Source organism: Equus asinus, chromosome 2 (assembly GCF_041296235.1).
Source record: "Equus asinus isolate D_3611 breed Donkey chromosome 2, EquAss-T2T_v2, whole genome shotgun sequence".
NCBI lineage: Eukaryota > Metazoa > Chordata > Mammalia > Perissodactyla > Equidae > Equus > Equus asinus.
This window is the reverse complement of record NC_091791.1, coordinates 81,611,534-81,628,285: the sequence shown is the minus strand read 5'-3', so window position 1 is coordinate 81,628,285 and position 16,752 is coordinate 81,611,534. Positions and strand designations below refer to the sequence as shown.

The following is a 16,752-nucleotide window of genomic DNA, read 5'->3' as shown; positions in this document are numbered from 1 at the left end:
ATTTTTAGTGAGGTTGAGTACATTTTAATATTTTTATTGGTCATTTTTGTTTCTTTTAGGAATTTTCTGTTTAGTCTTTGCCTAACTTTATACCGAATTATTTTTCATCATATTTTATTTAAATAAGTGCTTAAAAATTTAGATACTAATCTTTTGTTTTATATATAAATTATATATTATATAATATTCTATCTTATAATTACAAATATAAATATTTTATAATTACTTTTTATATTTTATAATTGTAGGATAGAATATTTCAGATATATAATTTTTTGTCTTGTTTTATAATTTTCTATTGTCTTGTGGCATAGAAATAAAACTTTTATCTTTTTTGGGTTTATCAGATTTTTTTCTAAGTCTTTTGATATTTTGCCTTATGAAAGCCTTTCCTGTTCACTGAAGTTATTAAGAGATTCTCTTACATTCTCTCTGAATAATTTTAAGGTTAAATGTTTTGCAGTTAGATAGTTAATCTATTTGAAGCTTACTTCTGAGTATAGGGTGAGGTGGGGATATAAATTGCATTATTCAAGTATATAGCAACATATCCCAATACTATTTTTGAACTGTCCATCTTTTTGTCATTTAACCATCTCTATCATATAGCAAGTTCCGAAAGGATACATGAGTGTGGGTGTTGAATTTTTTTCTGTTCCATTAATCCTTTTTTACTTTTTTTATACCAATACTCACTGTTTTAATTACTGTTACTTCATAATATCTTGTAGGGCAAATCCCCTCTCTTTGTTATTATTTTTCAAAATTATCTTGAATTCACCCTTCCGTAGGAATTTGTAATCAGTTTGATGTTTCAAGAAAATCTTGTTAGTTTGATTGGGTTGTATTGAATCTATAGATTAACTAGGAAATCATGACTATTTTTACAGTGTTGAGGCTTCTTATCTATTAACCTGGTATAGCTCTCTATTTAGTCAGATTTATTTTTATGTTTTTCAGCAAAGCTTTGTAGTTTTAGTGAATTTATTCCTAGTTACTTTATAGCTTTATTTGCCACTGTAAACAGGACATTTTTTTTGCAGTCGGTTTTTGTTGATATGTGAGAAAGCTGTTGGCGTCTGACACATCGAGCTTTCTCCCTCCTTTAGACTCAATTCAATGATTCTAATAGTTTCTCAGTTGACTCACTTGGATCTAAGCCCACCTTTTTGTCTTAGCTCAGAATAAATTCTGAATGACAATTGGTTAAATTAATTTTTTTAAAGATTGGCGATGGTCTAGTCACCAACCTGAGCCTGTTTCCTGCGTTCTGGGGCTGCAGAGCCCAGGAAATGGGGCTCTCATGTGCCAACTATGCAATGTTTACTCGGTCACTGATAACACCGGATTTTCTTCTCATTTGCCCTTTTCTCCTAACAGAAAAACAAAACAAAATCTCCTTCAGCTGACTTTATTTAGTTGGGCTTCAAGTTTTAATATATAAAGTTCATCTGTTTGAACAGATTTTTCTCTCCAAATCTGGAGCAAGAAATAAATTGTTATATATAAAGATATTTACTGAGAAAGCAGCTAGAAATGACGCTCAGTATGACAGCATCTAAGATCAAGGCATCAGGACACACCTGTGAGTGCTGAATGAGGAACCAGAGGCTGGAGGAGGATTTCTAGAATAAAAGTGCTCACTGCACAGCCGCACCTTTTCTGCCCGTCTCTTTTTGCTTCTCCAAATCTCCCACTCCCCACCCATGGCATTCGAAGTGTTTTTAGCAATGTATCATACTGAGAATCACCCACACTGTGCCATTCTCTTTGTGGGAAACCAAAGAGCACCAAAACTGTGGTTTTCTAGCTCATGCAACTTAATGGGTAAATAATTCAAAGTAAGCTGGTAGGAGTAGGCAAGAGAGATGTAATCTCCGGTACGTGGAAGGGCACTGCGTAAGTGAGTAGAGGAGCCTTTAAGAACTATTCACGCTTTAATATATGCACCAGAATGTTGTCCCCCTGTCAAACAAGATTCAAATCAGCAAAAATATTATTTTATTTATTTAAGTTTTTAGTCCCTCTGTTAACATTTTGGAATACATCATTTTTATACATATCTGCAAATCTACAAGGCAATCAATTCACGTGAGACAATGAATGCTTAAAAAGGCAACAAAAAAACATTTTAAATTTTCAGATATAAGTTTCCCTCACATTTGGGCAAGGATGTGAATTCAGCTCTGTAATAAATTACAGTGTAGTGTAAAGATTAAATGGTCTCTTGGCCTGCATTCTCTCCTTGCTCCATTCTATCCTACACACAGCTGCCACGCTAATCCTCCAAAAACATCAATTTTCATATGCCACTTTGCAAAAACTAGCTTCTTGGCTTCCTGTTGCCTGAAAATTCGTTTCAAATGCTTTTGTCTGGCATTCAAGGCTCTCTATGATGTGGTCCTCCTGAACATTTCACTCTGCTCATTTCTTCCACCACGTACCACCTGTGTGATCTGGGGCTAGTTATTTAAAGACTCATCTCCCAACTGTCGCAGCAAAGGTCCCACACATCTCCTAGGCTCACTGGCTCATTCAGCAATCTTCTGAAAGGCTATTACTGGGTCACATGCCAACCCCTGGAGTCAGGACTCAGGGGTGATGTTGCTACCACCAAATGGCATGGACCGAGAGTGGGAACAGTGGTTATCCAAAAGAAAACTGGGCGTTATTATGAGAAGTTAGATGGCAAAGCAACAGAAATCAAAGACAACTGCCTTAACACACTCTGGACAAAATTTAACAAATATTTGTTCCAAAAATGAGGAGACAAACTTATTAACTCTTACTTGGGCCTCTTCCACCACACACAATTCCACATGGGTACACCAAGCAAATTCAACTGAGAGACTGTCCCAACCCAGAACCTAAGAGTCTCCTATCCTAGAGTCCTGAGTCTACACTACCACGGCAGTTCTAGCCACTGTTACAGAGATCAGACCCTGTTGGGGAGCCAGTGAGCTGGTTCATCCGCACACAATGGACATACCCTTTGAAATAAGGAAGTATGTGGTTCAATAAGATAACTTTTTATCTTAGGTTGCATAAATTTAAGTAACACCCAAAATGGTGTAAAATAAACAAAAGCAACATATTCCATGATGAATCAAATAAAATATATTTTGAGTTGCTGTTTTCCCTATTTGAAGATAACGTGTCTCATAATTGTCCTCATCTGTTTGTGAAAAGACTCAAGACCGACAGTGTCTTCCCTACTTGAGGTGGTAGCCGTATTGTCATGAATGAAGGCCTCAGAATTTGCTAGAAGGCTTCCCTGGCACACTGTCCGTCTGTGAGCGGTCACCACCAAGCCATTTGGCTTCCAGGTATCTTCAGTGCCTTTCTTCCACACACACACACAAACAAGGGAGTGATAAAATCACAAATGCACAACTAACGACATTTCTGTACCCACACTGTGGGCCACGTTTGACGTGATTCTGGGGAAGCAGGAACTGAGCTTACGTACAAGTCCCTCTCCCTCTTTCCCACACAACTGAATGAAAACACAGCCAGCATTTCTTTAAACCAGTAGCCACACAGTAAAATCTGTACATCATTGTCCAGTCATTTAAAAAGCAAAGTCACTAGCATGGTATAAAAGTGATAACCAGTACCTTTCACTTTTTGGTGATGAACGCTCTTTCTCTAAGATTGAGAATTATCTCCACTCTCTCTTCGTAACCATTACCCCAGTTCCATAGTTAAACAATATTTGCAAATCTCTCTGGACTATAAACTCCTAAGAGGCAGGGACTTCTCACTTTGGTTTCCCCAGGACTTGGCATTTTATTTGGGGCCGGGGGGCAGAGGAGCAGTTTAAAAATTGCGTTAATAAATGCTGTGAATCAATCCCTTGATCCACACTATGCACAAACACAATAATAAATATTGTTTCATTTCTTGTAACAAAGGCAATAGGAGCTTTTCTCAGACTAAATTCAAGGGAAGAATGAAAGCAGGAAAGTAGCTGATTTATTTGTACCTAATATGTGACAGGAACTGGTTTAGGTATTTTTATATATATACATTATTTCATTGAATTTTTACAAACCTGCAAATTCTTACATACCTAGAGATTGCTAAAGTAACACAAACTCATGGTGACTGGCCCATGAGTCAAATCCAGCATGTCTGACTCCGTGATTACCAAGTTCACTATCCCCATTTACTGTGATGCCGAGATTCATAAGTATTTAGGTGCTATAAGAAGTGCTGAGGGGGCTGGCTCCATGGCCAAGTGGTTAAGTTTGTGCTCTCTGCTTCAGTGGCCCAGGGTTCACCGGTTTGGATCCTGGGTGCCGACCTACCCACCGCTCATCAAGCCCTGCTGTGGTGGTGTCCCACATAGAAGAACTAGAATGACCTACAGCTAGGATATACAACTATGTGCTGGGGCTGTGGGAGGAAGGTTGGCAACAGATGTCAGCTCAGGGCCAATTCTTTCTCACACACACAAAAAAGCATACTTAAAAAAAAAGAACTGTTGAAAATGGAACCCTTTGGGAACTGCATTGGAGAATGTTTTTAAATTATTTCTTTAGTAAACTGCAAAAATCATAGCTCCTATTTGCATTACACTTGATAATTCACAAAGCACATGGGAAAAATAAAGATAATGAGATGTATGGTTGCAATTCATAGGAAAGGAGGTAGGAGGAAATGGAGTGAAAGGGAATAATAACCCATTTACGTGGGCATCTTGCTTTAAAAAAATCTAACCTTTAAAATGCATTTCTGCCGCTCACCTTCTATTTGCTATAATAAAGAATGGGAATGATAAAAAGACGAATTATAGTTCAGAGTTTTAAAAAGCAAGCCAGCTTTAGAGCAGCTCTTGAGGTCGTGTTGCTAACAAGGGGGCCGGCCTTCATATGTGGTTCCTGACAACCTACCTCAGAAGCAATTCAAGAGAAGCACAGAAAGAACCACAAACCAAACCTCGGAATGGATTCTAAGTGAAAATACCTTTTAAAAAATTTCCTTCCTATCAGAAGGGAGACTAAAAGGAAGTTTATCCTCCCACCCACAAATTCCCCAGAAACCTTCCATCTAGAAGGTTTTGCTCTCTTTAGACACCCGGCAGGACCCTCTTCTCTGAGCCTCTTGCTGCTTCCATGGCACATTGCAGAGAATAAGACGCTAATCCACGGGCTTCAGGACTACCAAACAGATGGGGAGAGGCACGAAGCCAGCGCCCCCTCACCAAGAGGGTATGTAACATTCGCTGCTTTCCCGCATTTCTCAGAGCTGAGCTTTTAGCCAGAGGTGTTCCTTTATCATAAATTGCTTTCAAACCCTATTAAATTTCACTCGCCTGTAACCTTTGTATAATTTATGATTGATGATAGGTTTAATTAGAGTATAACCATCTTAAATATACTCTTAGTAACCGATTCCAATCTGTGCTCACGTAAGTAAGTGGTATAAAAATCCCTTTTAATAAACCTCAGGGTTTTTTAAGGACCAAGTCAGCATTTCCAAGAGAACCCCAAGCTCTTTTTCTAGAGAGGCTGGGAGTATCCAGTGTCTTCTTTTCACCGCTTTGCGTAGCACTTACCCTGGAGGTCAAGTAGTAACCAATGCCAAAGAAAATCAAAATAGACATGATTAGCGTGTGCCATCATGCAGCGGCATACTCTGCCTAAAGATCAGGAAATTGTTTAAATATCAGATCGCCGGCAGGCATCTCAGCCCAGACCTGTGTACGGAGAGTTGTGTCCCGGCTGAGGGCGTGTTTAGGGAGTCAGGAAAGCGACGCGCGACCGCAGCCGGGTTCTGAGGCTAATAATTCCTTCGCAGCCCGTCTCGGGCTGCGATCGCGTGAGCTCCGCGCTGGGACCTGCCCAGGGGGACCCGGGCGCGCGGCAGGAAAGACGCCCGCGCTGGGCGCTGGGGAGGCCCCGGGCACCCAGGGGCCCCAGCCCCGGCCCACGGCACCCCGGCTCCCGCCCTGCGCCTCTGGAGGGAGGGACGGAGGGACGCGCGGAGAAGGGGTTTTGCTAATTGCCAGAGCAGGAAGTGAGCGCGAGGAAGAAGCTGCGGAGAGCCGGGGAGGAAGAGGAGGTGGAGGAGGACGTGGAGGAGGAGGAGGAGGGGCGCGCAAAGCCGGCGTGGTGTGCTGCGGCCGCGTCGGCACAGCACGACTTTCCGTCCCAGCCGCCCCGCTCTCCTCCCCTGTCCTGGCTCGGGCGCTCGTCGGCACCAGCCCGCCACGATGGCTTCTCCGGACGACCCTCTGCGCGCAGGTAAAGTGACACCGCGCCGCGCCCTCACCCGGAGCGGGGACCGCAGGCCGGGAGCACGCGAGGCTCCCTCGGCCGCGGCGGGGCTGTCGGGGCCAAGCCTCCCGCGATCCCCGAGGGGCGTCCCGGACGACCCTGGACCCCGGCGCCCGACCCGGGTCCGCGCGGGGCCCAGCAGGGGACAGCAGCAGCGCCCGGGCCCCGAGGGGGCGGCGCGAGTTCTTCCTGCGAGGGGCTGCCCATCACCGGGGGCGCGCTGGCCCCCTGCGCCCCCCACGGCTCCCTGGCCTTCGTCCCCCGACGCGTGCTTAAGACGCTCCTTCCCTCTTCCAACTCTGTGGCCCCAGCCGCTTTGTTCTGGACCTCGGATGCCGGGTTAAAACAAGTCCCTCTGGCAGTAAAGAGTGCAAGGGGTGGATTTCATTTTTTCCTTCCAGGCTCTCCCTTTCTCCCTGCTCAGGTGCCTTCTCTTCTCTCCTCTTCTCTCCTTATTTCACTTCTATCAAATGGTTTTCTTCTAAATATTGGTCTTGTGAGCTATTTAAAAAACTGGTATCCGCAAAACCAAGAGGCCGCTCCCACCTGTGGGATCCCACCTGTACAGGCCTTTGATTACAATGGCCTCTAGTTCTATGCTTATTTTAAAATATTGTGTTTGTGCCTGAGGCCAGAATCTAGATTTTTCTTTAATCTCTCACCTGAATTTACAATCCACCTCAGACTTCACCTTCCAGGAGTTCTCTGTCCTTGCTCTCCCATTGCCTAGGCTGGATCCTCGCTGAATGTTTGTTGATCGCACAAGTGAATGAATGATGTATCCCCCACAGCACACTGGAGCTTTTCCTAGTCTTGTTGAGGCTGGAAAGGCTGGGGAGAGAACCACATATACAAATACAGAGCCGCATTGAACTGCTTAAATAAACGTGTTTCCTATTTTATTTCTTGGGCTTGGGCAGGGGCCGTTTGAATGGTCCATCCTTAATTTGTGGCTTTTGCAGTTAGAAGAAGGAGACAAAGTGTTTGGAGAAGTGTGTGGGTCAGAAGACAACTAAATTGGCATTGTGATATGCTGGGTTTGGGAGAGTTTCCTGGAGATTTTATTTAAAGATATAAATTCTTCCTTAAGTGGGGCATGGTAAACATTTTATGGATTGGAGATGGAAAATAACTTGTCTGGATATCCTTCCCTCCCTCCATACCCATTGTTTGGAAAAACAGCAGGGGCAGTGAAGGAGAAAGCCTCCCCCTCCCCCTCCCCTCTCTCACCTCCACCTCCTCTTCGAGAACCTAACTGACAAGGTGCCAAGAGGTGTTAGGACAGATTCTAGTAAAAGTGGTCTCAGATCTCATTAAGTGATGATGGTGAGGGGGATTCAGAAAGATCCTGATGGGGATCCATCGAATGGGGATAAATGTAAACTCACTTGGGCCCCCCGAAATCAATGGCATCAGAGAAGGTGAGGCCTGGGAAACACAGCTTAATAGCAACACAGTGTATAAAAAGCCTCAGTGAGTCAATAGTGTGATGAGGCCACCGGGGCAGCAAAGATAATCTTAGATAACGGTCATAACGCTACAGATCTAGAATTGCGGTGATGGTACTTTTAGTCTGCTTGGCCCAGCCAAAGCGGATGCTTACAACCTGGAACAAATGAGCAACCTGGAACAAAGAGACTTGGAAATCCCAGCACCTGTGGCATGATGTGAGAACTGAGGATGTGATGGCAGGAGGGTGTCATTTGGAAGGAATCTGTCTCCTTGACTTTACGAGATGGAAACCACACCTCTAGGTGAACTCTTTTTGGCTTCCTACAAAGAAAAGAGAAGCCTCCTAAGGTAGAGATCTCCTTGTCACATCTCCTGGAGATGTTGAAGGACATATCCAGGCATCTGAAAGGTGTCCCACTCTGGAGCTCTATCAATAAGATGAGAGTTCCTCCATTTAAAAAACACTTGAAAATGACTTTCCCTTCCTAGAATTCCATTTAGTTTCTGTAACCTCCGGGACACTCTCCCTCCCCCTTCTATTTCTGTAAAGAAGCCACAGATGGTGCCAACATGTGGAACTTGTTAGATAGAGTGTTCACTTCTCCACCCCAGACCAAGTTACCATATTCTCTAGCCCGATTTCCTACCCTCACCTCCCAGCTGGTGTTTTCACACCACTCTTGCCTTCTACCAACCCATTCACCAAAAGGTGGCCACAGTGAGCTTTTAAAAACAAACCAGATCCTGTCATTCCTCTACTTAGAAACCTGCACTAACTCTCCGACAAATCCTCAGTCCTTAAGTGGTGTCCCCATTCTGTACATCCATCTCTACGTATCCCTTCAACGGACTGGTGCCTGTTCAGTCCCCACCTCTCTGCGCTGCAGCCACACTGCCTCCTTGTGTTTCCTCGAGAGCCCTTGTACCACCTGCCTCCTGGCCTTTGCACAGGTTGTTCCCACTGCCTGCAAGGCTCCCTTCGCCTCCCTCCACTCCAGTTACCTCCTTTACCTCCTCCTTATCCTTCAGATTTCAGCTCAAAAGCGATGCAGATCAAGCCCCACATTATACACTCTTGGCGCACCCTGTACCTCTCCTTTCTATCCGTTGTCACCGTTTGTAGCTGTGAGTATTTCACCAGTCTCTCTCCCCCATTAGACTACGCTCTTGGACCGAGTGCATGTCTGTTTAGCTTGGCAGCTTATCTTGAACACCTGGCGCAGTAGCCAGCACATAGTAAGCCCTGGCTAAGTACTGTCACCTCAGGGAAGGCATGAAAGATATAAATTTTAAGCACATATGCTTCAAACTGTAGACAGAAAAAGCTCTTCCCATATTGGCATCTTAGGAACTTATTCAAGTTAGATATGTTAACTGAGTTTACCTTGTAAAATTTTTTTTTAAAAAAAGATGTTTGTATATCCACATGCATATAACAAAGGTGTATATATATTATTACACTATGTTATGAGCTTAATTTTAAATAACAACTTTTTACACTAAGAAAATTTACAAGACTGTTGAGGTCTCATGGAAGGAAAATAGTCGTGCTGGTTACAGAGTAGCTGTCTCAGGCTGTCTCTACCACTGATAAACAATGTAACACAGAATAAGTCGGAACTGTCTGTCAAATGTGAATAAAATCTGGTTCGTGTTCATACAGATATTCAAAGCAGAAATAAAGAAAGAGGCTTTGAAAGTCTGGGTTGGGGAGGTGGTACAATTCGTTGCTTCATTGCAATGAGCGAAGTGCCCACGGCCACGGAACGCATCAACGTATGTTCTCTCTTTGTTCCCAAGGACTGGTTGGCACGCACAACGAGCCTTCTCCCTGGGGGCCCTGGCCCAAGAGACCAGGTCAGGACAGCCCCTTAGGTGGCATGTTACTTGTCACCCAGCCTCCGAGCCCTCCTGAGTGCTTAGATGGGTCCGAGGCGGCAACCTGCCCTCCTCGCTGCTCCAGTAGCACTGGGAGCAGAAGCCAGGACTCAAGGAGAACCACTTCAAGGAGCACCCTTATTTGAAAGGCTGGACCAGCCAATTCTTTCTCCAAATCCACCAGAGAGTAATGGCAGTCTGGTTTTCCTTTCTCCCCTCTTTCTTCCCTCTTTTCTTCCCCTCTCTGTGGGGTTTTCCAATGCCCACTTCATTTCTTTTCCTTTCTTCTAATGCTTCTGTTTTCCAAGTTTTCTTCTTTCGTCCCTTTGTTTCGTCTCTTCCTCTTCCTCCCCTGCCCTCACCCTTCTTTGGTCTGATCCCCTCTGTAGGGCCAGGCCCTGACTGACACACTTAATTAAATTCACGCTCAGCCACCCTCCGGAGAAGTCACTCTAGGAGGGCTCCTTCTTGATCCCTGGTCCTTTCTCAGCTGATTCAGCTCCTGCTCTGAGGTCAGAGGGTGACAGAGTGGGGTTGCTGCAAAGGACAGAGAAGAAGATAAATTAGACAGTATGTCAGCACTGCCACACAGCATTTCTGCTGTTCTGAAAGCTTTTGTAATCTCGAATATGGTTAGGACTCTAGGGTTTCTTTATAATAACTAATAATGTATAATAACAGCTGTAGGTCGAAAGAAAAGCTGTGGTACAATAAATAATAATAATAACAAATCAAAATAAATTCACTCTGAAATCACAAGTTCAAAGAATTGCCTTTAATTCTTCACTAGAAAGCACAAAAAGCCCACTCTTGGCTCACGAAGCTCGAGGAAGCCAGGAAGCTCTGACAAGCTTTCCTCTTTGTTTTCTCTGAAAGGTCATCTTTAGAGGAAATCTTTGAACTTCCTTTGAGAAACTATCTCTAGGAACTGTTGGCCCTTATCTAATGTGACTAATAAAGGGAGGTGTCAGAACGTGACAGTGCAGTTCTTGGGCAACTCAGCAGTGTCTGTGTTGGCTACTACGCGAATATTCTTTCTGGAGAGGCTGCTGGCTGCAGTGCACGGTTCCCAGGCGCTCCTGGAGAGGTTCGGAGTCAGTAGATGAGGAGATTTGGCTCTTCGAGTGGTTGATGAGTGGATGAGATTTTGGATTTAGAGTTGATGCTGGAATGGTTAAGGCTCTGGGGATTTTGGATGAATGTATTTTGCATTTGGGATGGATGTGAATTTGGGGGGTCAAAGAGTGGGCTGTTAGGGGTTGAACTGTGCCCCCTCCAAAATTTGTGTTGGCATCCTGACTCCCAGTACCTCAGAACATGACCTTATTTGGAAATAGAGTCTTTCCAGGTGTATTCTAGCTGAAGTGAGGTCATTGGAGTGGGCTCTCGTCCAGTATGGCTAGTGCTCCTATAAAAAGGGGAAATTTGGACACGGAGACTCCCCCAGGAGACTCTGTCAGGTGGGCAGTGTGTGAACCACTTCTAGAACCCTGGAGGTAGTGGAAAACAGGTCAATTTTGAAGCCAGAAAGTCCCAGATGCAAATTCTGGCTCTTCCATTACCCCGTGACCTTGGGCACTCAGTATATAAAAAGGAGGACACTGCATTTCTTAGGGTTACTGTAAGGATGAACTGAGACTGTGTGTAAACCATGCAGCACGGAGCGGGGGGGGCGCACTAGGTAAGTGGGAGTTCTAATTGTCATTGGAGATGAAAGTGCTGTGGACCCGGGCGTCCTTTGTCATAGTAACCTTCAGCCTGAAGATGCCCTTTGACCTGTGGGGCCACTACTTCTCACCGCTTGTGGACTTTTAAAGCTGGAAAGGCATGGGGAGGCTCTCTGTTTACTCCCGAATGTTACAGGTGAGGGACTTGAGGCCCAGAGAAAGAAGTGACTGTGCAACCCGCCTAGGTTGCTGTCACCTGAGGCCTCTGAGAGCCAGGCCAGGTGCCTTCTCTAGGGGCAGTGCTGCATCAGTTCACTGTGGGTTTCTCTCGTGCCTTTTGAGGAACTCTCCAGAAGATGCTCACCTGAATTAAACATCATTCTCACTGCCACCAGTGAGATCCCCTTGGGCAGTTGCCAGCTAATTTGGGGTGTTCTATGCGTCGCTTAGAGTGACCGATCCAGGAGAGTGGAGACAGCTTAGGGAGAAAAGCATCTCCCGAGACATTAAAACCACAGCCACGAGCAGGAGGAAGGTCTCCACCCAGCACTGGCGCAGCTGCTGGTTTTGCCACCTCAGAGCCCGCATGATCCCCCTTTCTGCTTCAGCCCCCATGTCCCATCTGAGATCAGAGCCTCGCCTGGGGACTCAGCCTGCTGTTACCTGGGACCTGTACAAGTAAACATTTTGAAGCTTCTAAATGAAGGATTTGACTTCATATTGTAAACATGCAGCTCCGAGAGCTCTAAGAAATACTTCAGGACAACTTCCTGCTTCTAGACCCGTCTCAACCAGGATGGGCTTCCTCCAGATAATCTCTTCGGTACACAACAGTCCGGGCCTGTGAGAACAGAGACAGCCCTGTGTGAACGACAACAACTGCCAGGGAGCTGGGGGGGTCGACAGAGCACATGGGCCCCGCGCGGGCCTGGGTCCCTGAGCGCGTTGGGATAGCACGTGAGGAAGAACCGCGTCTGCAGCCTGATCGATATCAGAGGCTGATGCGGTCACAGCCACTCGAATGAGAGTAAAAAAGACCTGAAGTGCCGCCAATCCCTGTTCTAAACAGGTGGCCTTTCCCAAGTGCCCTCTCACTGTGCCGTCAAGCTTCAGACACCAAAAAACCTAAATTCCGTGTGCCCTTCCCACCTTAAGTTCCATTTATTGTCAGAGATTTCAGACCAAAGCGAGAGACTTTGCGCCTCCAGACCCTGTGGTCCCCTGTCTGCATCTTCCTGTTCGCCTCATAACCCTGTGAGACGTGCTCAGTTCTGTCACAGAGCTCCGTCAGAGTCTGACGGGGAGTGCGAGTTCATCCAGCCTGGTGGTTCCCAACCTGGCCTGACCAGAGGAACGATGCTCAGCTGAGGGTGGGAACCAGATACCTGGGCCCCCTCGTGTTGCAGAGGAAGAGCCTGAGGCTGCACACGCTTATGGGAGTCCTCCAAGGTCCCAGTGCTGGCTTGTCCAAGGCCAGACCTCCGGTCTCAGAGGCGGGCCAGTGAGGACTCAGGCGTCCTCCAGCCAAGCCCCGTGTGTCTTCCTTTTTCCTGCACTATTGGCATCCTTGCTGCCATTTTTGGTGGAATCCTTGCTTTCCCAGCCATCTCCTCCATTTTTCTCTGCTTTGTCTTTTTCTTTTTTCTTGCTGTCATACGAATTCTTCTGTAAGAAACAGATCTAACTTGTCCTAAACATAGTGGGCAGCATCTGCACAGGATACTCTCTGAGTTATTTAGAAACCCCCCACTCCTCCCGTACCCCAGCACTCCAAGTCCTTCAGAGCCCATTGACCTGAAATCCCGTTGTTGTCGATACCTGTAAAATACCACACCCCTGGGGGAGGTAATGTTTTAAAGTATATCATCCAGGTACACTTCAGTGAAGATGAGATCGTTGGGATGAGGCTGTGATAGGAGGAGGAAAGAAGCGACTTGAGGCTACTTAGTGGTGACTCTGACCATCTCTCCCAGCCAGGAAGCAGAATGGGAGAAGTATGGAAAGGAAAAACTAGAAAACCGAATGCAGGTGCATCTGGCTGGACCTATTTGAAGTACACTAGTGTGTCATATTCTTTCTTGTCTCTAGGCCTTTGTCTATGTTGTTCCCTCTGCTGAGAATGCTTTTCCCTCCCTGACCCCCTCTCCTGGCTAGCTTCAACTCAGCCTTCCAGACTCAGATATCAGTTCCTCTGCAGGCTCTTCTTGACCTCTTCCACCCCACCTCCCTACACACCAGACGGGGCATGAGCTCTTCCTGTGTATTTCCATATCATTCTGCACTTCTACTGTCTTAACACTAAATGCTCTATATTATAATTACCTGTTACTTGGGCAGCAGGAGTTCTGCAAACTCAGCATGGAGTTAGCAAAACATTTGTTACTTTCTTTCTTTCTTTTTTGAGCAAGATTAGCCCTGAGCTAGCTACTACCAATCTTCCTCCCCTTGCTGAGGAACACGGCCCCGAGCCAACGTCCATGCCCATCCTCCTCCACTCCATACGTGGGATGCCTAGCACAGCATGGCTTTTGCCAAGCGGTGCCATGTCTGCACCTGGGATCCGAACCAGCGAACCCTGGGCTGCCGAGAAGCAGAATGTATGAACTCAACTGCTGTGCCTCCGGGCCGGCCCCGTTCTTATTTTCTTTACTTGATTTAAATCCAAATCTGAGTTTATATTCCACTGGGCTGGCAGGAAATTCCACTTCAGTCAAAATTGGAGCCCTGGCCCCCTCCTTCGGGTCACGTAGGAATCAGAGAGGATGATGTGGTGCTTGGAAAACAGGGCTGGGCCTTGACTTTTTAGTGCCTTGGAGTAGGCATTGATGTCCTCATTGTCCACCCTTGAGAAGACCCTTGAGATCCAGCAGCCCTCCGTTTCTGTGCCAGACACGAATGACGGCCGTCTTTCTGGGGCTGGGAACCCTGGGACCCAGGGGTTAGCGCCCTCTGTGCGTTCCCCAATGTGATCTTGCACCTCTGGGCTCTGCCAGGGACCAGGGTACAGTCCCCACTCATGAAGCTGCAGACATCTATCCCCTGCTCCCTTGGAGGTCACCTCCTTTAATCTCTCCAGTGACTGTGGGCTGTCGTAAAACAAACAAAGAGGTGTTCCCTTCACAGTTTCTCCTATGGCTGTTGGCAGCATGTGGAACGCCCATTTCCAGGTGGGAAACGTCTAGGGAGAGCAAACACAGTATCTCAATAAACTGTCCTACTGTGCTTGTTTGGGTCCCCAAAGGCATTCCCAGGACCTAGCACCTTGTCCACAGCATGGACTTAACGAGGATTTGGGAAAAAAATGAAAGTTGAATCTTGGCTGGCCCTAGGGTTTTGCAGGTTGTGCACTGCACAAATCTAGAAGACCCCACTTAAACAGATCTGGTTCTTTATTAAGATAGTTTTCTGGCAGATATTTTGTAAAGTGTCTTGGAAAGGGAGGCTTTTTTTTCTAATTTGTACAAATTCATAAGATGTAGTGGTGGCCTGTACCTTCTTCTGTATTTCCTCATTAACTTCCTTAAATGCAACAAATGGTAAAACGTAAGAAGCAAAATATTGAGATATCAAAACCACTTTTTGGGGGCCAGCCCAGCGGCACAGCAGTAAAGTGCGCACGTTCCACTTCGGCGGCCTGGGGTTCACTGGTTTGGATCCCAGGTAGAGACGTGGCACCACTTGTCAAGCCATGCTGTGGTGGGTGTCCCACATATAAAGTAGAGGAAGATGGGCACAGATGTTATCTCTGGGCCAGTCTTCCTCAGCAAAAAGAAGAGGATTGGCAGCAGATGTTAGCTCAGGGCTAATCTTCCTCAAAAAAAAACCCACTTTTTGTTTGATAAAGATACTGTGAGGTATTTTTGACTTTATTGATTCACATGAGCCACATTCAGAGGCTTAATGTTTTAAAATGATAAATATGAATTGTAGAAGAGTAGAAAATAAGGAAAGAAGTCAGAATTAAATCATTCCTGTTCAAAGTTATGATCAAATCTAATATGCAAATGAGTTGTTAATATCATGGCTGCCATGATTTGTGGCTGTTTGTAACTATGGGTATTTGTAGATATTTGTAAGTAAACTGAAAATATGGTGTTTTTAAAAACAAAATTTATATCAATCTCTTTCTTGATGAAATCTGAACCCACTCCTTCTTATTTTGTCTCCACTAATGATTGAAAGTGTGTTTTTCTCCAAGCTTACTAGGGTAGCTCGCATCTCTGTGAAGACGGTTATCAAAGGATGCATTTGTGCTCTTAAATTGAACAAAATCCTCTCCTTTTTATTTTCTCACAGAGCATATGGCAAAGGAGCCAGTGGAGGACACGGACCCCAGCACTTTATCCTTTAACATGGTAGGTTACAAATTTTACATGAATGGTGACGACTCTTGTTTTTCCTCCTTTCCCTTTATTTCTTGACATTTTTATTACTCAGTATGTACATGAAGATCAGAAAGCCCAAAATGAGATTTTCCCAAGTTAAATTTCTTTATCATGATATTATCTGTGATGTAATAAATTTTGGGCTTCTCCAGACTAAAAATGGGGTTAGCCTCTGTCCTTGTTTTGCACGTATGAGAAGTGATCTTCTTAGATTGACGTGAGGTCTTTGTCTACTTGTTTTTTTAAGATTGGCACCTGAGCTAACAACTGTTGCCAGTCTTCTTTTTTTTCTAAAGATTGGCACCTGAGCTAACAACTGTTGCTAATCTTTTTTTTTTTCTTCTTTTTCTCCCCAAATCCCTCCAGTACATAGTTGTGTATTTTTAGTTGTTGGTCCTTCTATCTGTGGTATGTGGGACACCGCCTCAGCATGGTCTGACAAGTGGTGCTGTGTCTGCGCCCATGATCCAAACCGGTGAAACCCTGGGCCGCCGAAGGAGAGCTGGCGAGCTTAACCTCTCGGCCACAGGGCCGGCCCCTACTTGTCTACTTTTAATACTATCTGTCTATTTTTAACTACCCCTTCTTCAGAATTCAAAATACTGGGCTACCTTATGGGAATTGAGTGTGGCCTCTGTGCCAGGTGGGCACATGCCATTGACTGACCTCCGTTACCAGGTCAGTCCCTGCAGCCAGCCCACGAGGTAGGCCCTGCCTGTTTCACAGCTGAGGAACTGAGGCCCAGGGGCTGAGGCAAGTTGCCCAGCTTGGAAGCAGCCTGGGTGGGGTTCAAGCCCAGCAGCTGGCTTCAGACCCCTGCCGCGCCCTCCCGGAACCCCCTGTGGGGTGTCTGTTGCTTTTAGGTGTACCAGAGAGTCACACACGCTGTTTCTCATCCTCCGGATAGCCTCTGAGGTGGCGGGGCAGGTGCCTTTATCCCCAATCTACAGAGGAGGAAACGGAGGGTAGCTCATTTGTATAAAATCACCCAGACTGGAGCCCTGCTCTGCTCTTACTTGTGACCAAGTAAGCGCCTTTGACAAAGCTACATGTGTCACTATGCAGATAGTGTAAGACATAGTCCTTTTC

General features: G+C 45.7%; 1 protein-coding gene across 2 annotated transcripts in view; it reads left to right on the top strand.

The window, feature by feature from the left end:
* The first annotated feature begins 5,067 nt into the window (after nt 1-5,067).
* The window catches only part of EDARADD (EDAR associated via death domain), a 61,791-nt gene continuing 50,106 nt past the window's right edge, over nt 5,068-16,752 (top strand). Inside the window, exons 1-2 of one of the 2 annotated variants that reach the window (XM_070492236.1) lie at nt 5,068-5,213; nt 15,575-15,633. In XM_070492236.1, the coding sequence (XP_070348337.1) occupies nt 5,174-5,213; nt 15,575-15,633 (99 nt within the window). In that variant the 5' untranslated portion in view covers nt 5,068-5,173. Of the gene's footprint in view, nt 5,214-5,894; nt 6,249-15,574; nt 15,634-16,752 lie in introns of those variants that run through there. The other variant, XM_014846531.3, reaches the window with a different exon arrangement.